The sequence below is a fragment of the Euprymna scolopes genome, chromosome 23 (genome assembly GCF_053919585.1).
Source record: "Euprymna scolopes isolate OS-2025 chromosome 23, ASM5391958v1, whole genome shotgun sequence".
Lineage (NCBI taxonomy): Eukaryota > Metazoa > Mollusca > Cephalopoda > Sepiida > Sepiolidae > Euprymna > Euprymna scolopes.
The window spans coordinates 95147131-95172301 of record NC_136504.1 but is presented as its reverse complement, the minus strand read 5'-3'; the positions used below and the strand labels follow the sequence as shown (position 1 = coordinate 95172301).

The 25171-nt window shown below is 33.9% G+C and overlaps 2 protein-coding genes across 2 annotated transcripts in view; one reads left to right on the top strand and one right to left on the bottom strand.

The window, feature by feature from the left end:
• Positions 1-25171, top strand: part of LOC145246051 (atrial natriuretic peptide receptor 3-like) — a 598398-nt gene that overhangs the window by 545219 nt on the left and 28008 nt on the right. The window lies entirely within an intron of this gene.
• Positions 14957-25171, bottom strand: part of LOC145245582 (uncharacterized) — a gene marked incomplete at its 5' end in the record, with an annotated part of 31287 nt that continues 21072 nt past the window's right edge. Inside the window, one exon of the mRNA XM_080107159.1 lies at positions 14957-15012. Within this exon, the coding sequence (XP_079963285.1) occupies positions 14957-15012 (56 nt within the window). The remainder of the gene's footprint in view (positions 15013-25171) is intronic.

Here is a 25171-nt window from a genome sequence, read left to right as displayed (position 1 = left end):
AACTGTACAGGTCCGTTTTCAGTTTGTGTTGCTCCCAAAAATGTAAATTAGGATTTTTGCGGATAAACTATGCTTGGTTGTGTATATAAAAAGTACCCCATTTTTAATAAAGGAAGGACATTCATATAAAAATTGAGTAAACAACAGATACGGCAAAAATTGAATTATACTTGTAAATCATATCTAAAATAATAGCACGGTTCGTAAACTGCAGAAGTACTAAACAGATAAAAACACCCGCATTTTTGTACTTCTGCAATTATTTTTCTTTGAGTGAAGCTGAGACATAAAGCGACACCCCCCTCTTCCCGAAAAAAAAACATAATTACGTCGGAACTCCCCCACACAAATATATATATTAACTAAATCAATTATCCAGACAGGAAAACATAAGATCCTTCTCAAAAGAAAATCGAAGAAAAAAGTGAAAAAAAAAAAAAAACGCGTAGGAATATGATATAAAAAGCATTACTTTACCTTGTTTCTTTTTCAAAGTATCATGGAAACGATAATAAAATTCAGACAGTCAAGTGAATAGTTGAAAAATGATTTTAAAATCGTCCGTAGGAAATAAATTTTAACCTTTTGGTAAACGTGCTCACAGCTTACAATGAGTCGACATTTATAGCCGAGACTTTAATAGAGGGCTAACGATTTAAAATATTTCGTCGAAAAATAAAATCATCCTTAGCCTAATTATTTATTTTTTTGATCAATATTTTTAACTTTTACATGTATAGAAAATAAATAATTAAAGCAAATCATTTTATCACTATATCTCTCGATTTGGTGAAAAACTATATCCGTTCATAACCGGAAGTGAAATATCAGTGAAAATTACTTAAAATGTGCCTGTTTAGCAAATAGTACAAAATAACTTGAATTAAAATAATTTAAATAAATTAACTTTAAATAATACTCTTAAATAGAACAATTACATCAATTATATTACTATAATCAGTAATTTTAATTGAGCGAATTATTTAAAAAGATTTTTTTTAATATGATATGCAAATTAGATTAGTTCTATTATGTACATTGCCTTCAATATAGTGTATATATATTGAGCGTGATGCTATTTATTTATATAGAAAATCTTATAGTAAATAAAATTTATATAACCTTTTTCAGCAGGATTTTTTGTAAATATTAATCAAATTGTGAACAAACAGACAGTTTTACGGATTTATATATATAATAGATATATACTCCAGCAAAAGTACCCGTCGTTAACGGAGTTCAAAAATAGCCTACAGAAAATGGACTCTGATTCATGAAAGTATGATAGGTTATTAAAAGGAAGGGTTGTAAATTTGGGTTGAATTTGGGGGTATCAAAACCAAAGCAAAATATGAAATTAAAAATAAAATAGACAACCCCCATAATTTATTATACCATACATGTTCACACTGAAACACTTATCACAATATTCTGTGGATCTATATTAAAAACCTTGTTTAACTTTGTGACATATTTCCATTCTAATGAGGTCAGGCGCGAACGAACACCCCATAATTTTATTATACCATATTTCTTCAAACTGAAACAATTATCAAAGTATACTTACGCAGATAGATATGAAAAGTCTTTATTAAATGCCTATATGAAAAGTCTTTATTAAATGCCTATTTCCATTCTATGGAAGTCAGGCGCGAACACAGACCCCACAAATTTATTATACCATCCCTTTTTGTTTTTCAATAATCCTGTTCCGTTTTGGGAGATACAGTTTTCCACATTGAAAGCATTGTTTACTTAATAGAATAATATAAATCCAGTATATTAATTTTCATTGATAATTTTGCCCATAAGATCACATTGCACCATTTCTCAAAACATTTTTGTTTTTCATTTTGAGTATAATTTTATTTTCTCAGTTAAACTTCAGAGAGATGACAGTGGTTAAGTGGCTAGCAACACAGATTTTAGACCTGCGTCCGTCGTTCGGTTTGGTTGGTGCCATAGTAATACCTTGACTTAGAGATATTTACAAGTTCATAGGGTCGATGGTTATACCAAGCGCGGAATAAACCCGGTCAGAATGCTTGATTTATATAGATTGTATTCATATTTGAATTATGCAAATTAGACCTTTTTTCACACAGCGTATTTCTACTGCAAATTTAATTCAAAATCTTTCTTACGAGGTTTCTTCTCTGGAGTTACTTCACTGGGCATTACACAGGATTCATCTACGCTACTTTTCCTACACTGTTGGAAAAAAGCGATGTAATGAACAAATAATAAAGTGACTCAGAGCCCAATTTTTCCCTCACCCCGAATTTAGATCTCGTCGGTAAGACATAGAAACTAGAGATCAATTTGTTGTCTTTAAATCGTCAGGCTGTAGCAGACATTTTGAACGACGCACACCCAACACGGGATAGGGACAAGATAAACCCACTTTAAGTGAATGTTCTTTCGAATAAGCAAGCAAAATAGGAACAATACTCTTATAAAACTATAAATGCATAAAAATAGACTAAACTATTTTTTGAAATTTTTCTAGTGAATTCTATTACAATTGATCGCTGGCAAAAAAAGTAAATCTATGGTAATTATTTCAGACGACACTTTGGCATCCCAGTTCGAATTTTGCTCGGTCAAATTATGCCGAAATATGTCGATGAATAACTTATGAAGATCTACATAGTTTCTTATCACATTAGTTGTATATATCTTACAACATTGGAAGCTTTTATTAAAATTCAATTATGATTTCTGAACGTAATTTTTCAATAGCTTTAGTTAGGAAATTAATGTCAGTGTTTATCAGTATTTATCTAATTTTTCTAATATTAAAGTGAGGATTAAACAGAATTGATTCTAACAAAAACAAAAAAAAGCAAGTTTCCAGCCTCAATATAAATAAAATTAGAAATGATTTTCTGATTTATTTGCGAACAATTTCCATCGTCTTTCCCGATTCACCGAATATAATCGGAAGTTGTATTGAATGAGATTAATCATCCTAGCCAATTTATTCATTTTGTATCTGCTGAGAGGTTTTGATACGCAATTATTTGCGGAGATGTATTCAATAGAAATTTTATGATATCAATTTCAGTTTCGATTATGTATTGCATAGTTAATTTTGTATTTATATTGTCTCCTAATAAATGGGAACGGAAATTGATATATATTTTACAACCAGATACGCTGTAAACATGAAATCTATTTCTTTCTGAAATCAAAATTGGAATGAAAACTACAATATTGAAGAATATTTATTGTCTTATGATAAGCGTTGATGACTTTTTTATGGCATCATCTAAAGTATTATACAAAACTAAATATTCCAAAGCATTTTAGAAACGACCGTACACTAAATATTGGAGTCTGAATCAATATTATGATTAATGTGCAAATTTTATTTATTGTAACATATGTATATATTTATGTATGTTCTATATTATATACATATATTCAGATTTTGTCTATAGATTTGCTCTGATTTGTTTCAATTTCCTTATATATATATATATATATATATATATATATATATATATATATAGTAGTTCTTTATGCTCGAAGGTATCGCTTACTAAGTAAATGCAGATCTATTGGGGATTTACGTCAGGCTCAGCCATCTGGTGTAAGTTTCGAATTTCGTTGTCTACGCTCATGCGGTTGTCATTTCCCACACTCCTTTACATTTAAACACCACCATACATGCTTATATTATCATTCCAACGTATGTTTATGACTCTTATTGCTTCTACTTAACCTCACTCACACCCGGTCATAATTGCCATGTCATCTCTATATTTTATTTGGATTTTTGTCTCTCATTCTCTGGTCATATTAAATTTATCATGTTTTACATTATTTGACATGTCCAAGTTAATGTAACCAAAGTTAGATGTCGCAATCGCGCATATCTTGAACCTAACCCTCTTCGCTTCTGATGAAAAACATTGATTCGTTATTTAAAAGACATAGCTTTTGAAAAGCTCCTGATGAAATGTCTAGTAATCTATAAGTAGTTTATGTAAACATATTCTTAGATTGTAGCTATACTAAAATATTGATGTATAAACAAATGTAAAGTATCTATTGCTCTGTATTTTACCCAGTACTTTTATATAAACCTTATAATACATTATCTGAACATTCCTTACTTGGAGCATATATATATATATATATATATATATATATATATATATATATATATATATATATAACTTGGAATTTATCCATTGCATTGGAAATTTTAAATTCGCCCGTTTTGGATTTTACCATTCTTGAATTTTTTTGCCTTTCACCGGACTATCCATTCATGTGAAATCTTTTTATCATTTTTCTTTTACCTCCTATTCGCCTTACCTCACCCTTTTTTTAACCAAGTAAAATCCGTGACTTACTTGTAGTTTCATAAAATACTTTTATATGCAAAATCCGATACCGCATGTTGCTAATTCCTGCCCTCTGATGAGGAGGAGAGTATTTCTTCGAAACTCCGCGGATTAAGGACTATCCACTTATCTTGTGCTTCCTTTTTTAAAATTGAATATGTTTGAAACTCTTTTTCAAGATGTTTTTAACATGTTTTATTAATCATTTGTTCATATATATATATATATATATATATATATATATATATATATATAGATTAAGATTGATGAAATCCGACAGTATGAAAAATAGATTGGAAGTGGAAGGACCTGAACGCTCAAGGTTTCCCCCGACTATCCCTCGTGAAAAAGCCTGCATAAATCAGGCGAAAATTGGAGCGTCCAGGTCCTTCTAATCTATTTTCATATATATATATATATATATATATAATTTCTTTGCTATTAAGCCTCATTAGTCATATAATTTTTGGAGAGTTTGTTTTCCTATTTTAATTATTTGTTAGGTGACAATACGTACTAGTTAACAAATCCTCTCCTCTTCTCTGTTTAGAACGGCTTTCAAACATTTTAACACTGGTCAAAATCGTACAGTTTCCTTTTTTTAATCGAATTTTTCGAGGCTATCAGAAACATTCTCAGACAGTACTAATGTGCGGACATTCCCAGACACATAAAGTACATTCATGTTAAATTTCAGAATAATCGACCTGCAAATAACGAACTGAAACACATATACACAAACCCAGTTTAATTTTATCTATAAGTAGACAAATGTAAAAGATATGAACTTTTTCAATGTTTTCTTTCGTCGATTTAATTAAAGAATCGGAAATCTTTAGAAATTCAAACGGTCCATTCCAACCAATTGTATCGATCAAGCACTCAAGTCCTGCGTTCAATTCCGTACATGAACATCTGCATTTTAATTCATTTTCTTTAACGGAAAACCACTTTAGATATTCCCATTAATAATGCATTAGCAGATTGGCTTTACTATTTTTACTACATGAGATACGTGCGCTTCTCTTAATTTATGATCATAAAATCGTGATTAAATGTTTGCTGCCGCGTACATTGTATTGCACAGGCGGAAAGTGTACGCAATTATCTAACCTCTAATTTTAATGATTCGAGAGTAAATTAACTAAATGCTTTAATGTACATTCCCCACAAAATATAAACATGCGTTTTTTGTGCTTGTTATTTTATTTTTTATTTTTATTTTTTTTTGCTTTTAACTTCAAAAGCAGAATAAATTTGGATGGATAAATAAATATGTTACATTAAAATAAATATATATTGCTTTTTTTTTTCTTTTATAATCTGAAAATGTTCTACTTAATGGACAACTTTTAAGGTAGGCCCTGATCCTTACTCTCAGCAGATTTCGACCGATAATGTCGATGTCAGAAACTACGTTCAATTTCGAACTTCATTCAACATCAGGTAGTGGTATGTTTTGGCGTTGTCCGGGGATTAATATCACAAAACAAGAGCATGTTGGTTACTCCTTTACATACATTTCTTTAATTTATTTTTTTTATTTTAGTACAACTAAACTCGGTTTTGAATTTTTTTGTGGGTAGGTGTAGGTTATATCACCTATGATCTAGAAATCGGCATCTCTTGCGTATTTAAAAGAAAAATATTTACGCACTTACTAAAAATTCCAAGTAATTAATAGTCGAGAATATAAAGCAAAATTATTATACAAAATGTTATTGTTTAAAAAAAAAAAAAAGCATAAATAAAATCCTGAAAACTAATAACATGTTTCTGTAGTGAAAATAATTTAGCTCAATACTACTATTTAGCAAAAAGATTAAGTTAGTCTTTTTTTATTATTGTAAGTTTTTATTCGGTATTTTCTTGCTGCTTGCGGTTTTATACGCCGACAGAAGTAGATTTGCGCAAAATATTGTTTTTAATAATTGTGAACGGGCTCTTGTCACGATTCACCAATAGTGACCTTCTAGGGTCACTGGTAATAGGTGTGAACCCTCACACACGCGTCTTAGTCGTCTTTCACAGGGAATTTTACGCAAGTTCTCTCGGCGCAGCGGGTCTGGTTGGTCGGTTGAGTGTCGATTTCACCCTCGGGTTGATATCTGTATTACACTGGAAGTGAATGGATTTTTATGCACACAAAAGAAAGACAAACTCAGATGTCTCTATTATACGAGTTAATTCAACTCAAATTTACAAAATATAATATAAACTTATATACAAATGTCCAATGTTGCTTTCTTACAAAACACACTATTGAATCTTACACTTCGTGTTTTGCGGTGGCGACGGATGGGGAAGGAGTGCGACAGCGACTCTTCGAGTAGTGTTAAATTCTCAAGATCCAGCTTCAACTTATTTTGGCATTAAATGACTCTTAGAGGTTGAAATGCCGTTAAACAAATACACTCACTCACTCAACTTATTTTGGGCGCGGGCCTTCGCCTCTCTAGTCAGATGATAGGTAGGGTAGGTTATTCCCCAGACCAATCGTCAATCAATGTCATCCCCGGAGAAGTCCTGATCCGATGCGTGTGTGATGATTCTGCGAATGTTCGCAGCTTTCAGTTCTCACGACAAGGTAGGATAATCTCTAACCTCTCATCTGGCCCAGAACCGAAATCGTATTCGCGATGCTCTCTAAACGACATCAAACTGTCGGTTTTCCCCCAACAATAAATTGTATGTCTTTTACAAAAACACAATAAAATACATAACTTAACACTTCCTTTCAGCAAGGGCGGCCGTTACTTCTCGGGCACGCAATAAGGCTTACAATAAATATAAGCGTAGGTGCCCGGCATTCTTCAGTGTTTCGGGAGTCTTAATCTCGCCCCCCAAATGCCGATCTTTCACGAAAAGCACCTGCCTAGCTGAAACCACTGTCAGTAATTTTCCCCACTCCTTATCTGTGGATAAATCAAAACGTAGATTCCATGAACAAAGGTTCTTTCTTAGAACTGCACGCCTATGGGACTTTCTTCCGTTAGCCTGTTTCCCACCTAAGTACACCTTGGATGTCTTCAAGTCCAACATATACAACTTCCTGATAAGTCGCCCCTTAAGACATTTATCAAATCTCCAATATTAACGATTATTAAAATACTATCCCAGTATTTACTGTACACGCAATAACCCTTATCCTCGAGTGGCTTCCGGGCCTTGAAAAGTGGTGACCTCCATGCAAAAAAATAAATAAATAAATAAAATAAACTCTACCGCTCTCGGAGGCGGTCACGCCACAAATAGAAAATTAGCACAGGGCGATTCTGGTTTTAGTTTTACTAAACAAAATATCGAGTAAAAGCTGGTGTTGTCTTTGAAAGAGGGATTCAATGAAATAAAAATTTAATGAGTACCTCAAAGCAGACATTCCAGAAACACTTTCGAATGTCTTGGTTTATTATTTACGGAAAAGTATATTATAGAAAGTTTTCAGTTATTTACCTATAGTGGCTTCATTTTACTTAGAAAGTCCGACTGCTCTTCTTTAATACAGAAAAGGTAACTTAGGAGGTGTATTGCACTTTCCATCAGCCATCACTTGGTAAATGTTTTAAGTAATTTGTAGTATTCTACGTGTAGTTTCATCGAAGGTCGAACCATCAAGCTCCAGGTTACGATTACTGAGCATTTATCCGTTGCACTATCGATCTAAATTCTTATCTTATAGTTGAAAGAACACAATGATATTAAAGAAAAACGATAAAAAAAATTATTACAAATTAATAAGTTTTACATAATGCAGATTAGGTTGGTTGTTTTTGTTTTACGGCATGTCAACCCTTTTCAGGTTATTTAATGCCGAATCCGGTGATTTTGAAGAAATGTTTTGAATAGAATATATTTGTTTTTTGCAAGTCGGTTTCTATTAAACCCATAGTTGGGACCCTAACGGGGACTACCACTCTGAGTCAGAGTGGACCTGGGAGCAATGCCAATTAAAGGATCGCTCCACACTCCCCAAAGCCCGAAAGCTGGGGCCTCACCAGCGGATATAGTTTAAGGTCATGCAGATTAGGAAGGCTACGTTTATATTAGTCGAAACGATGTCAGAATACATTTCAAGATGAGTAGTGTGAATATGACAAATAATATAAATTGTTAATTCGCATCTAAATATTTCGAAAAAAAATTTCGAATAAAATTAAGCTCGAAGTTTAAAAAGGGCGTGGTACATATGTTCAATAGTAAATTCGTTAATGACGAAAAATTGTCAAATTTTCTTTGTCCTTTTTTTTAATAATGATAAATGAGTTTCACTGTTTTTTTTCATTGAGATTTTTTATCGTGTTAGTTCCTTTAAATTTTTCGTGCATTACTAATACTTTTTCCTTATTTTTATTTTGCTTTTATTAATTTCGGCTTTTGTGCTATGTTTGTATCTGTTATCTTTTTAGATCTTTTAGAATATTCTTCATTGGTTTAGCGTCTTAAACGTTAAACTGAGAACTTTAAAGATCTATCATTTGGCTTGAGTATATTTACTTCTCTTCAATCTTGCCTCCTATACATTAAATGGAAAACTGTTCTTGCATCCTCTGCCAAGTCGGCTACCTCGATTGATTCATTAGATATAAAAGAAAATAGTGTTAAACGTTCTCCGCTTTAGTGTATAATACCAGATACACGTGTATATCTAAAACTTGAACTGGTAACAATGGCATGACAAATGGCGAGAATAATGGCATGTTGGTTATATGGTCAAAGAAATCAGTGATATTTTTTCTGTTTATTATTTTACTGTAGTTCATTTTTCTGATCGTTTCTGTTGCTTTTCATCTATTTCTCTTCATTTTTGTCACTGTTTTCGTCTTTTCATTTTGGAATATTTTCCAATCAAGCGTTTTTTTTTTTTAATTTTTTCGTTTACTTTTTCATTTGTGAATTACATATTTTCTGTCTCTGGCTAGTTTTTTTTTTCAGAGATCCTGTTTATATTGTCAAGTTATTTCTTAATCGGACATAACTTTATCGAGGTTTTCCATTTCCTTGTTTTGCTGCTAGTATTTACACCCTTTTTATCGTCATTTATTCTATTTTTGTATTATTCTTTTGTACTATTTTTTGTTTTTGCCTGCTCCTCATTTCAATTCCACCAAAAGTTGATCACATATGTAACCCCCCCAAAGACTAGAAACGTGTGTAAAGGTTTTATGTTTTTTTTTAAATCTCTAAATATATATAGAATTGATCAAGGTTTCTCAATTTAACAAAATGTTAAGTCGCTATTCTGTTAATTTACGCTTACAGACACTTCATTATAAGGTGATTATTAACTAGTTAAGTAATTCTTTACTTACCATTTTTTTTTTACTGTGAGAACTTGAAAAAAGACAGACAATGCTATACGGTTTTATTCAATGTATACAGACCTTTTCAGAAAAGGAAGTCTACATCTACTAGTAATAAACATAATTTAGAACCGATGACAATGCAAAAATGTTAACGCATGCAGTAGGGTAATGTCCGGTTTAATCACATGCCATTCATACGCATGATTTTAATCGGCATTAGTAACTATTTAAATCGACGATGAACTTATAATTATTGCACATCTAATGAATTCAATTCAAAATTACTACTCGGCTCATAAGTTAGCATACTATTAACTAGCGAGGCGGGGGGAACTTTTTTTAGTTGTAAATATATTTTCATTTGTTCAGACTTCGTAGATATTACGTCGTGATTTCAAAAGTAAAAAAAAAAATATTTGGGGGCCATCAGTTAGAATTGAAATCAAAAGCAAAACTGAGGCATTCTAAACTGATGACATTATCAATGTAATAACGTGACACGCATATGAACTGAGTAAAAATAAATTAAGATGAATGTACAAAGTATATAACGATATTTTTAAATTTTGACCGCTTGTGGCTCCTTAAAAACGATTTTGAACAGCTAAAGACCCTATGAAAGGACGGTCCATGAAAATCTTATTTCAGTCTCCTACAGCCGCTCTGCGACTTTTAGTTTGGGAAGATATAGTTTGAAAATACTGAGACACAGACACACATACCTAGTGAGTTTATAAATTAGATGTATTTCTTTTGATAGTTGTGGGTTACGGACCTCTGTAAGGCTTGCATCTCGCTTATCGATTTAACATACTCCTCATACAGATAACATATAATTTTGTTTGACTAATCAGTCTTGTAACTAAAGGCTCTTTTTTTATTACAATTTGATACAAGCAAGTTTTAATTCATCAAACTTAACAATTTCATAATTCTCTAAAATAAAAACTGACATTTTAATCGATTATAAACGTCAACATCTTTATAATAGAGAATGAATGTTTTTTTAATAGTTTAAAATAATCTCTGGACAATCTCAACAACAATGTCCATGCAGTCTAATTTATCTATAAATAAAAAAAAAAAAATTAAAATCATACTCGGTCGAACAAATTTTCCGAACAAATATGAATCATGTAAATTATTAATGTTGGTCCATGAATTTAGATAGCATGTATTCATAAATTTCGAGGAATAATATAATTCCAAGTGTTCTATTAATTTTTTCATTATGCTACGTTAATGAAGCTGAAATTCACTTGTATTTAATCGTCTCCATTATATTATCTTATGATGTGATGTGCTGGCAACCTTATCTCGTGGGACAATAGCATTCTTCATCCAGTTTGCACTGCAGCGTCTGCTGTGACTATAAAGTCAAATCTGGAGTTTCCTTTCCGGATACAGGTTTGTGTAAATTAAAAGGAGACCTTTGTTTGCCCAGTCATAAGGCTTCCACTCGCGACGTAACGGACAAAAGTCTGATAGAAAAGCAAGCCAGTACGGTCGGCGCTAGCACCGCTGAAGGATTTGCCGGAAAAGTGTTACGGTGCTTCACCATCTGCCTATCGGAACTCCACAACGGATCCAAAAAGGAACTATTTTCCGATGGTTGAAAATTAAAACATTTTCAATTTGACGAAAATAACGGGGATTTTTATTGTTTGTAAGAAAATAAAAAAAAATCTAGATCGCTATAAGAATGTATGATAAATTTTATCTCCCATTTTAAAATATGTATATATATATGTGTGTGTGTGTGTGTGTGTGTGTGTGTGTGTGTGTGTGTGTGTGTGTGTGTGTATGTAAAAAGTAAACTCTTCTTTTCTCAACCGTCTCCTTCTGTCTTTATTATTAAGTCTCCCCCCCCCGTGGTAACCAAAAAAAATGTTAAGTCAATTTATCCTTTAGGGTGGACTAGCCTTTCAGCCCGGCGTTGCCCGGGTGTTTGCGGGTACATGCTGACCCCCCCCCAAAGACAACAAAAAAAAAGGTCAATTTCAACTTTGACCCCTATTATGATCCCTTAACATGTATTGTTTTGGGCTCAAATCAAGTTAAGTTAGATCTATGTCCAAAGAACCTATATCTAAAATTTCAAGTGTTATGACCGAAAATTGCGGAGGAGTTTGGTAGAGTTCTCAAAGGTCAAATCGTTGAACTTTGACTCCTTAACAGCCAAATTTCTGGACGAAAACCGATCATATAGACTTTCCCAATTCTCAGTACGTTGTATATCAAATTTCGAGTCTGTAGACTGAAAGTTAAGTTATTGAAAAGGAAAAGGAACACACACACATACTTTCACTTTTATAGATATATAGATATCTTAAGTCACGGCTCCAATTGAGGCAAAATTCTATTTCTTGCCAAAAGTCAATTTAATCGCGAAATTTAATTCTCAACTGAATTCAACTACAATCTGCCCCATTTCGTGAGATATCCTTCCCGACAGGAGGAAGAGAAGAGAAAAAAATATTTTTTCAAAAAATTCAATTTTCAAATTAATATCTCTACAAAACCTGTTAGAATAATATTCTCATTCCTTTCAATCTTTCTTTCTTAAATTATATCTATCTATTTTTTAACCCTAACCCACCTCCCTCCTAAACATCAATTTAAATGGTGAAAAACCATTCTACAACATTCTTGAACAGTCCCGGCCAGTAATAATTTCTAAATATCAACTGATACGTCTCTTCGACCTCCAAGTGTTCTGCCTTCTCATGGGCTTGATCCAGGATTTCTCTCCAGTGTTGGGCTGGTACCAACATTTTTAAACCCATTTCTCGGTCCCGACGGTCGGTCGTGGTAGAGGGTGTATTTTTGGGTTCGACCTTCCTCCACCCGGGCTCTTAACCCTGCCAATTCTCTATCTTTCTAGCTGCTTCGATTATTTCGAACCAATGTGGATCGATTATAGGCTCAGCTTCGGTTACATCTGTCTCCCTCCAGTCAAGTCTTTCCTTTACGATGTGGAAATTAATCACTCCCAACTGGAAAGCCCTGTCATCCACTCTCAGTTCCAATCGGATAGCTTCGGATTCCAGCTGCTCTGAAATCCGCGACAGCTATTCTCCTTACCTTGTAAATATTCAATAAGACACTGATAGCCGGACAACTTGAGTGCCCACTGCATGGATTTTCTTGTTCGTCCAATCCGCCTCAAATAAATATTTGAACGGTTAGCGGTCAGTTTTAACTACAAATTCAGCCCCACTCAGACAATAATTTAGCTTTTGTACTGCATATACAATCGCAAACGCCTCTTTCTCAATCACTGGCTGCTTCTGTTGGGTTTCGGATAACTTATGCGACAGGAAATATATCGGAATTTCCTCTGGTATTCCAGGCACGGGACCTTCCTATACACGTGTCACTCGCGTCCGTATACAGAACCATAGGCTTACTTAGGTCCGGATACTCCAACAACGGTATAGCAGTCAAGTACTCCTTCAGGGCATCAAAAGCCCTGACATTCTGCGGTCCATTTATAACGGGCATGCTTTTTCGTTAACGTTATTATGGGAGCAGCCAATCCGTTAAACGCAGGTATAAATCGGCGATAATAGCCGATCATTCCATTGAACCCCCGCACTTGTCTCCCGGTGTTCGGCTCAGGTAGACCTGATAAACTCCACCTTGTCTATGCCCGGTCTTATTCTAAGCTCATTAATCACAAATTCAAAATACTTGGTTTCCTTAAAAACTGACACGTGGGTAACTTTTCAGTTGATGTTGGCGCAACCTCTCAAATACTTCCATCAAACGTGCAAAGTGCTCCTCAGGCATTCGTGAAAAGATTAGAATATCGTCCAAGTATGCCACTGCAAACCCTTTCAAACCCCGTAAGACTATCGAAATCAATTGTCAAGATTCCTGGTGCATTAGAGACCAAACGGCATTACTCTGATTTTAAATAGTCCCACATGATACGCAAACGCCGCTTTCTCTTGATTCTCCCCATCGAGGGTTACTTGTCAGTAACCTGATCTTAAGTCAAGGGTGGCTAAACATATAGCTTTACCCAACAAAGCCAGTATGTTATCTATTATTAGGGGAAGAGGCACTGCTAAGAGTTTGGTAATGGCATTCAGCTTCCGGAAATCCACACAAAATCTTTGTTCCCCGCCTTTCTTTTCCAGGATTACCACGGGGAAGCTCCACGGTGAGGTAGTGTTCCATTATCCTCGCCTCCAATATCTGACACCGTCTCCTCTACAATTTTTCTTTTCTGAATCGGGGTTCGGTAGGGGTTCAATCTTACGGGTAATTTGGTCTCCCGTATCAATCCTCATCGTCACTGTTTGTGCATCCCAATTCTCGATCGCGGAAGGGATAATATATCGATTGTGCTCTAGCAGTTTTATTACCTCCCTTTGGAACTCGGCGGTGCTATCACTACCTGTTTTTATTCTGGATGATTCCCTCCAATTCTGTGTCTCCTCTCTATCCCAGGTCCCTATTCTTTGAACGCTCTTAACAGGGTAGGCTTGCCCCATCTGGGTTCCATGTTTAACTCGTACCGTCTTACAGAAAATACTTGTTAACAGCACCGGAAAGCCTCCAGATCTACTCATTATAGCATCAGTAATCGTCACTTCTAAATCACCGCCCCCCCCGTCTTCTAGGGAGGTCACCTGGTACCCATCAGAGCTTCCTTTCCTTCGCCCTGGATCTTTCCCGTTGGGGACACTATCGTTCGGGGAGGAATTTCCGTATCCTCTGAAGTCACCACAGGGAGGTCCTTTATCTGTGTTCGGCCACTTAGGGTCTGTGTAGTAAATGTGACAGCTGCTCCCATTTTTTCTAGCCAATCATATCCCACCATTAATTCTTCACACAGATGGGGCGCCACATCAGCCTATAATTTCCCCTTCATCCCCTCTACCTCATAGGGCAGCCTGGTCAGTTCTTCCAGGTATAGTCGGCCCTGATGCGCCTCTGTCAATTCTGACTGACCACTCGCCATGACCCAATCAACTAAGGCCCCCTCCAATTCGCCCGAGACGCCATCGTTATTTCATTCCTTATTTAAATTTTGTTCGGTCACAACCCCTCCTTGTTCGAGCGACTCCTTCTTGACATCACTTGACATTGTCGGATGTACTTATTTATTTCATTAATATTATCGATTATCTCCCTACGCTCCAATAATACTCAAAACAGTCAAATATATACAATATCAATTAACTTTTAAGAACAAGAGAAAAATATTCACATAAATAACAAAAACATAACAAAAAAAAACAAAACAAATATGCAATAATGTGTATTCGGATCACAAAAGAAAAAATTTCACAATTTTCTATAAGTTACGTTCACTTTCTTTTTTTCTTTTTCCTCAATCCTTTCTGCAATATAAGCAAAAATACGAAATCTTAACTCAATCCCAACACTGCGATCACGTGTACAACGGAATTACAAGCGATTCTTTTTCAATTAAAAAAAAAACAAAGCTTCCTTCTCCAATTGTTAAAATACACCTTTATCTCTCTGACTTTACTGATATTACTAGTTTTGTAATCTGGGACCAAAAATGAAATCCGTTCACATGACTTCCGGGATCAATCCCTGTCATTCAACAAGCCATAGTCTGAAGGTGTTCTCCAGGCCAACAAGTACAATCTCGTTTCTACATTATGACGTTTCCTGCTATTGGATTTTTTTTTAACCACAAAATATATATCTAACTTTGACAATAAAACGAAATATACATCTATATCTTCTAATTCAAGTATTTTTGATCCTGTTGTCCGGGATTAATTTAAACAATTGTAGCATCTTTACACGGTCCTTTTCAATTCTCAGGGGGTTTAACCTCCCCAATGGGGAGCAAATCGCTCCCTCAAGTCAATTATCACACTGCCCTTCCATCCCCTGTCTTTCAGGGATTAGTTAAAATGTCTGCAGTAGAATGAGTTTGCTTAAATCCATATTGGTGGTCTGACATATTGTTGCTGTAAGGTGTTGGACTAGAGCTTGATTAATTAAGGACTCCCATATTTTGGCGAAGCGAGGGAGGAGACTAATTAGGTGAGAATTTAATTGATTGGTTCTTTCACCAGATTTTTGTAAAATGGTACCACAGAAGCAGTTTTCCAGCAGCCAGGAAAGCAAGATTCGTTAAGGCATTTGTTGAAGAGTTTAGAGAGAACAGGAGCGACCTCAGCAGAGCATTTTTTTATAGCAAAGCCGGGATGAAGTCAGGTCCATATGCTTTTGGGGTGTTTAGTTTTTTTTTTATATCATGTACTTGGGAAGGCGTGATCTTCAGATCTAGCGTGGTTTCTGTCCGCAGAGGAAAATGGGAGGAGAATGGCTTGCTGAGTGCAAGGTAGAGTCTGAGGCAAGCTGACGGGCAAGCATGTTAGCTTTCTCATTTGCTGTGCAAACACCTCCTGATTGTTTGATAGTGGGGGTATAGTCGATTGCCCATTATTTACTATGGCGGTTGTTCGCTGTTATTTACTTTGTAAATAACTTTTGTTTAAAACCAAGCGTCCGAGTAACCTGCATTCCCGGGGAGTGTATGATTTATATACGCATTGGTAATTGTAAATGTAGCACTAACTGGACCTGTAGAATTAGCAGACCCCTTTTTCTATGTCGCTTATCAATCTTGAATGTACACGTAATTTTCGAAGATCGTTATAAATCTCATGACTTGTGAAAAATGCTAAGCTTTTATCAGTCGCGTATTGCGGCCATGCATACACACACACACACACACATATATATATATATATATATATATATATATATATATATATATATAATTTGTCCGTTCTTTGATACAATATTATAGGGAAGCGTTAATACTCCTATTCCAAACTTAAACGTGCTTCTCGGTATTCTGGTTAAGGTATGTTGAAAATATAGTTGGCCTGGAAATTCTACAAAAACCTTTTAAACGTTTTCAGATAAAAGTATTTTATAGATAATATTTTTGAAATAAATCTAAAATTAAAGGTGAATCGTTTTGGTGGGCAATTATTTTAATAGTATAAACTAATCGTAACATAACAGATTGATTTCTATTAAACATGGTGTAGTAATCGAGTTAAACGTTTTCAGTATATTAATCATTTTATTGGGAATTACTTTTTCTCCAGCCGAAATTGGATAAGGTTTACGTAATAGCATATTTAATCGGGGCGTATTTTTGATTGAGGATAATTGTTTTGTCTATCCCACAACCTCAAGGAAATATATTGGTTTTTCTATGAATGTCATATTTTCTTATCAATACTAGTAAAATAAGGCGATTATTTAGATCAGACTGACCTCTTTGAAAAGACTTCAAAGTTATATTACACACTTTGTTTTTTTAATATATATTGAAAGTGTTCAATTAGTTGGCGTCTCGTTGTTGGTATGTAAATTTTCAATATACGTGAGTTCAAAGAAAAGTTGCGCTTTTTAGCGATTTCATCGCTTGATTCGCTTGAAAGTAATCTCTTCGCAGTCTCTATGGTTAGTGGCTTAAAACATTCTTTGCCGCAGCATTTGTTTAGTCAAAGAAAGTTGTTATTGTTAGTCTTATATACTAATGCGTTCCCCTTCTGAGAGGAAGATAAATGAGGAAATATCAACTCAAAATAGGGGAAACCGGCGTTATTATGAAAATGGTTTCAATATGCTATATGTGCATGAATCTGTTTGTACCGTTATCCCCGGTAATATCAGATTGCACACTGACATGAGTATCATAAGCTTTGAGACGCCATGCTGGGTCATTATAAATTGGAAGAGTGTGTGTGAGAGAGAGACCATCCCTTAAAGAAAAATATATCTTCTTGCTATATCCCCGCTTCTTCTCCCTATCTCTCTCATACATATATATACACAAACACACACACACACACACACATATATATATATATATATATATATATATATATATATATATATATATATTGCTTTGCATAGAATGGGTAATTTAACTCTTTATATCTTCCATTCCTACTTGCGGCTGCTTGTAAATCAAGAGACAGGAATATAAGTGCAACGAACTAAACCAGATAGTAGTAGATGGTGGGAAAATAGATAGAAAATTAGTAAAACATTTGTGACGTCATTATTAATACTTAATTTTAGTTACTTATAAAACGTACAGTCATTGTTTCTGTTCGGTCTAGAAAGACAATGAATATCCCCTGTAAGAGTAGTTGCACGTGTAATTATGAGGCTAGTGTAGTGCTTTCCTTAAGGTCATGGGATGTAAATTTGCTTTGTAGCTTTATACTTAAAATAGACATTCGTTTACGGACAAAATGCTAATTAAGTATATAGGAAGACACGATCACAATTACCACTTCAGGGAAATTTCAACATGATATTAATTATTACTAAACTATACCTTCGCCTTTCCAGATGCGCTCGACGTGAATCATCAGAGTATAGTTATGTGCTACTCTATAACGCTTGCGGAACAGTTGTATTAGTTAATAAGGTTAAGAAATACATTAGGCAGTAAAAAGGTAGGAGAGTCTTGTTAAGGTATATTTAAGGATGGCATAGGATAACGTCTAACACCCTTCCTTGTGGAATACGATGCATTTTTGTTGGTTGGTTGGTTGTTTTGTTTTACGGCATATCAACCCTTTTCAGGTTATTTAATGCCGAATCTGGTGATTTTGAAGAACGATTTTTTAATATAGTGTATTTAAGTCGTATTCTATTTAACCAATAGTTGGGACCCTAACAGGTACTACCACTCCGGGTCAGAGTGGACCTGGAAGCAATGGCAATTAAAGGGTGGCTTCACACTCCCTAAGGCATGCAAGCTGGGGCCTCACCATCGGATGTATTTTTTTAAATTAAGTTGCGCAAGTAGATACACTCTTGATAAATAGTAAACTTCGTGTCAGAAGAGATTCATATGATAGTTTATGTATACTTTTATTATTGCTCAAACATACCAAATTGGAGCCTCATTTCCGAATGCATATTAAGTTTATTAGTTTTACGCCCGGCAGTCGCGTCACTATCGTTTTCCGTATTTTACTCTTTGTGTATCGCATTCGATAAGCGATGTTTCTGACAAAGTGGAAGAATTGCTGTCTTCTTGGTGGGATTTAATTTAAATAACATTTACCATTGGATAATTGCTGACATTGAAGTAATATATTTGACGGCTTATATCACGTGCCTCATGTATTCTCTGCAGCGATTTCAATTTAAAAGTCATGACCTAGTTATGCTAAATTAGGACGTCGCCAATTTTATATTTGTATCCCAAGACAGAATCTTCTTATAAAATAGACAATGGGTGATATTGTACGAAAGATAAAAGAACATGTAGGTTAGAATAAACTTGAAAATTCACTTGGACGTTAAATTATCTGAGTTGAGTTTAAATAAATGTTTTTTTTACCACTGTTCAAATATTGAACTAAAAGCAACGATCGAAAGATTAATCGTTTACAAGGTAACCTATTTTTATAATCTTTATTACCTTTTTACAACCTGCGTAGACTGCCACAGCTGTTCATGTTTTCTTGCGTACTAGCGGGGTTACCAGGCGTTGCCCGGGTGTTTGGAGGTGTAAAAGAAGTGTTAGTAGTTAGGCAGGCTCGAACCCGTGACACGAAGGCGGAAAAGAAAGTGAAAGAAAACGTGGCATCTTACCACTACGCTAAGAGGCGAGAGGAAGTTAAGTGTCTTAATTTAACGATTAAAATGTTGACTTGGTAAGTAAAGGTGTTTACGCAGGTGCAGAAATGAATTTTGGTTGGAGGCCAGTTTCTGCCGTATTTTGCTTCCCTGCGATGTTGGGGAAAACCAGCTCCCTTAAAAAATTGAGCTCTCCAAATGAATAGCACTTGTGTGATATGAAGGGTTTTCCCCACATTGATCTAAGCTAATTGCTTTCTGCAGGTCCCGGCCGAGAAGGCCGGGGAATGATGTTCGCTTCTATTAGTTTCGCTTTATTTATACGAAAAAAGCCAAGCACACGAAATAACGGAATAGTGATATTTATAAACGTTGCTCTAAATAAATGTAGACACGACGTCCGTTCGTAGATATTATGATCTAGAAGTATATAAAATGTTGTAAAACACAGAAACAAGCCGACGAAAAAAAGACCATTTTACCTTCATATGTAGATGCTGACAGTTTGTAACTTTGGAATTTATTTCCATTAGATTTTTTAAGGAGTTGGTTTTAACAATGCCTATGAAACACCCTTAGCAGTTACAATCCAATCGGATAGTTTAAAATTATAATTTAATCAGTATGAAAAATATTTAATATTATTCCGTTTATCTTTGATTTACCCTTTTGAGCGAACGTAGACGATTACTATGAATTGCTTTACCTCGTATTTACTAAATATTGGGTTTCGGGGGTATATAGTGATATTTTGTTTTACTGACATGATATCGCTTTGCAAAGTTAACTATTTGTAACATGAATTCAAAATAGTAAGCATTTCGTCTGTAATAATTTTCATTATTTATATCTTGGCTTTTAAATGAAAACCCAATGCTTTCATTTCTACTTTTTTAAATCGCTCATACGTTTTTAAAACAAATAAATTCGTTCTCTCGAATGAAAGAAAAATATCCTAAATATTTTTCTAGAAATAAAACACGATTGCGACACATAAGGATCCTATATTAAAATTAAAACCCTTAAACAAATCCATTAAGTGGATCAAATGTAGGTTTTCAAATCCATTGTGCAAATGTCTTACGATTGATGCCAGATATATATAAATGATGCTATTACATCTATTTAGAAAGGTTGTATTAATAGAACGATCTGATTTCAGGATTTATCTTTTAGATATTCTCCATCAAATATTTCTATACAAACATGTCAAACTATGGATTTTCAGACATATTCCTGTTCTCGATGAAAACGTGACTTTCTCAAGCACACATTTTCATCGGATACAAAGTTTAAAATCACAGGTTTTATCATTTCAAGATGTGTCGTATGCTAGGTCACAGGATTTATTCAAAAGTCTTAGAATAACAATCAAAATTTCTATGCTTTGTTTTAATTAATTTCTTTTACTCTGCAGATAAACGAAGGGTTGTTAAGAAATCGTTCATCGTGGCTTGTATTTCTGGTCATATACAAGATTTCATTACAATACTGCATAATAAGTGATTAATATTCGTTTCACATTCTATTATCCATGCTTCTGACAAAAGGAATAATTACAATTTTCTAGGTAGGAATTAATCCCTCGAGCATTATCTTTGGCTAGTTTTTAATTCGAAGTTTTTAGCCCCTAAAATAAAGTTGTATCATGTCATGCCTCGATGGATTCCCAATAAAAAATAATCTTCAATCAGTAATGTTATTTCAAACAATATTTTTTCATCATTATTGTCGTATATAAAAAAAATCTTTTTTTCTTGGAATTTATTCGCCCTATCGCGTTCAATACATTGATTTACTTTTCTGAGATATTTTAATTTTTCTATTGTTCTTAATGAAAATTTCCGGTCACTGGTTTTGTGTGTCTAAGTCTGTTCTAATGTAATTATACTGTCTAATATTTTCCCCAGACTGCTATCAGTTAAAGTCTTATTAGAAAATAAATATTCTCCCCCCACTATCTGATTGTCAGAAATATAATTTGTATCGTATATATTATCGCTAGGTCCGTTTTTTTATGACTAACTTTACAACTATGTATCTTCAATTACTTATTTAAGAAATATTCCATATACCTATAAGAACTGTATGGAATTCATTCGCCGAGCATAATGTACCTCTGTTATGTCCCGCTTAACAAAATTAAAAGCAAGGTATATGCTAGCACTCCAAACGTAAGGTTTTGAATTATTATAAAGAGCTAAGAGTTTCAACATTTAAATCGATGAATAATTAACTGGTAAACTTGCTATGAACATTACAAATAAGGAAACAGAAATTTAGTAAAATGAATTTGGTGGATGAAACTCTAACCTATATAAGTATATGTGCATGTCTCACAAATTTTTGTGACAGAAGAGTTTAACTGAGAATGGATAATAAACCAACACTGAAATTAGCGGCAAACATACAGCTATTCATAAGATGCTCTACAATCGAAAAGCAGAATATATTATTAACACATAACCATACATCATTTGGCATACAGATTTTCGTGGAGACATCATGTTTAACACGGATATCTACTCTATGCGACACCTTTTTTACATACTGCAAACCGCACGTGCATTAAAATAAATTGATAATGTAATTATGTTGGGAGCATAAGAACGTATTTTCAAAATGGACGTCGACATAACTTTGGGGGAAGCAATTCTTTTAGAAAATGCAAAATAACATTAATTCAAAGCCGAAGAGATCTGATTAGAAAGTTTATCAGTAATATGCTTTAGGCGAAGGTAAATGAATAATTTCTCTATAAATGCAGATTTACTTTGGCAGAAATTAGATATGATAATGGAATGGCTATAAATTAAGCATTGTTGATTGTAACAAATTGTCTTTAATAATTTAGACCAATCTGTATGATGTAATTAAGTGAATTATAAAGTTCTTAGGTTCCACTGAGGAATTCTGACGTTAATCCGGAAGAAATATTCGTGGATAGTTACTTCCTGTTTTATTTTTCGCTCGAAATTTTTAAATGTTTTCGCTTTACTCCTGGACGTCTCGTTGAATCTAAAACATTTTCTGTATGTATGACGCTTTAAAGTTAATATTGAGCAGGTAGGAACTATGCAACTTCAGTGGATTGCTTGAATCACTTGGTACAGAAATTACTGCTTGTAGCATGAATTTACATCAGACTATTTTCTTTGCAACGACATTGTTTATTTTCTCTTAAAAATTGTAATTTCCAGTTTTTGCATTGCTTAAACACTATGCGCTACTAACGCATTATTTGCATTTTTCGATCAACTGCTCATCATAGATTATATTCTAGCAAGACTTCGACAGAGGTGATCTCCGACATAATGTGTATCTTGTCATACTCTGCATTCTGGTCAAAATTTGCAACGGAACCCCCTTACTTCATCCAACTATTTCGTCTGCCATAATTGGGAATGCGTACTAAGAAATGGATATTTGTATTTTGATTTATTGGCCGCGATGAGGCTTGAAACTTTCTAATTTCTGTTACATATAAGCTAACACATCTGCACTCATTTTAAAGTTAAATTGCCCGAGCGTCAACATCGTTACCAAAAACATTTCGTCTATTTCAACTGTCTGTAGACAGAATATGAGGTCATCAATAGAATTATCTCGCCCTTTTGGGTTACAAGGGACTTTGAGATACCACACGATTTGATACATGTAATTAGAGTTTAATATGGATATTATAAAATGGAATACGACAGAAAACATGCAGTATTTACTTTGTTTATTTTGATATAATGTTAGAATCAAATACGTTACTATTACACTGCTAAGATATACGATAGAATTAATTTAATTACATGCATTGTTTAATGATACATATAGTTAAACACTACATAATCTTGATATTGTACGACAGAAGAGATGTAATTATTATACTATTTTATTTACGTATACAATAGAATACTTGTAATTATTATACGCTATTTGGATTTTATACGACATAATACATTTAATGACTATACGACTTCATTTGGAATAGCATAGGGCATAAAATAATGTAGAATGTGATTTTATAACACCTGTACTTGAATTTTACACGAAAAAAAAAACTATCCATGTAGAACATACCATCTGAAATTTAACGTTTAAAGTAATTTAATCATGAGTTGTTAATAATCCGTCAATAAAATCCTGCGACAATTGCAAATATGTTTCAATTTGGGTGACGCATGAGTATCATAAATTCAACGGTGTCCGTTTCGAAACAGTGGAACTATCATTAGACGACAGGCCCAAGGAAGTATGCAGTATTATGATGCATGGGAAAATAGTTATCTTAAGACATTCTTAAAACATAATTATATCGATGCCCCGTACCGTTGCCAGGCTGGAGATAATGATTACAAATATAATATTTTGATATGATATATTTACTAATATGTTTCTTCGAAATGAATTAATGTGTTTAAGCATCTTATAAGATGCTTGTAAAGAATTTCACATATACTGACAGATATCAAGATCCTCGCAGTTGTGTGCTCGCGGGTGCGGCTTTAATACTGCCCATGTTGGCTCTGTTGAGTACTTCAACACTTGCTATAAGATCGTTCCGTTTAATTTTCACACTTTTCCTTAGGTGACGCTGCTGTATTTTCAAACCTATTTATGTGGTCCCTGTACAATATCTAAATTGCTGGTAAATATAGTAATTTACATTAGTTTGTTCTAATTAAACATTAATGCTTAACCTTTCGATGCTGAATTCAATGTAAATATTACACCACTAAACTGAACTTAGCATCGAATGATCAGGCAGAGGTTTGAAAAGAGTACTAAACTAAAGTGGCATTAAAGATAGTACAGTAGTTTGATTAATAGAACTATTATAATCCGCTTAAGGAAAATAACACTCCATATATTTCTCCTAAACCATGTCCTATTAAGTATAAGATTATCTTTAATAGTCACTGTTATATAATTGCGTATGGTCAAAATTAGTCGGACTTTGTAAAAGCTATTTAATGCATATAAATCTACACAGCTGCTCAGAACGTTCTCGATATAACTGACATCAGCGGTAGTTAACCTAACGTTGAATTGCTGGTCTTTATTTTATCGTGTAAATTTGGAATTCAATATTTGCTTTTGATTTAAATAATGGAAATTTCCAAAGACATAACACACATAATGTTTCATACACACATCTGAAACTAATTCACTTTCATCTGATCAACATATACTGTTTTTGTTTATCTAAAGGATCAAATATAATCTATGAAGAATTCACTTGTAATGAATGTCGCCCACCGTTGTCCGGGTGAAGATAATGATCATGCACATAATTTGATATGAAATACTTTCATATATCGTTTTCATAGATTAATTCTATATTTTAATTAAACGTGTATCCTGGGAACATTTCTGAATGATTACACAAACGACGTCGTGTAATGTTGATAGATGTTTATTGTTATTGAATTACACATGACCAAAATTACATGCATTTGAAGAATAAATCAAATTCATTGTTTTCCCTTAACATTTATTACATCTAATAAAGGATTCGATAAATGCCTCGAAGATAGGACATTAGCAAAAAAAAAAAAAAAAAAGAAAATAGCAGTTATCTATACCAAATAATTAATTTCCCTAATAACTGAGATAATACACAAGAGAAACTTGAATGTCTATCATTGAGCGGCTAAGGTCTTTCTGTACAGATGTTTGTCAGGAGAATCAGACATGGTAATATATTAAAGTAAACCCATACTAAATATTTAAAATCATATAGTATTCGCTCAGTGTAGCTAACCATCACTGGCTTTTACGAAGAATGGTTTACCTTTTCCAAGTGATTTTATCTCAAGTGACAACACACAGCTGGATTTTCTACGGGGCTAGATGAATTATTTACCCTGAAGCTAAAGATCATCGAAAGGCAAGGAGATCACA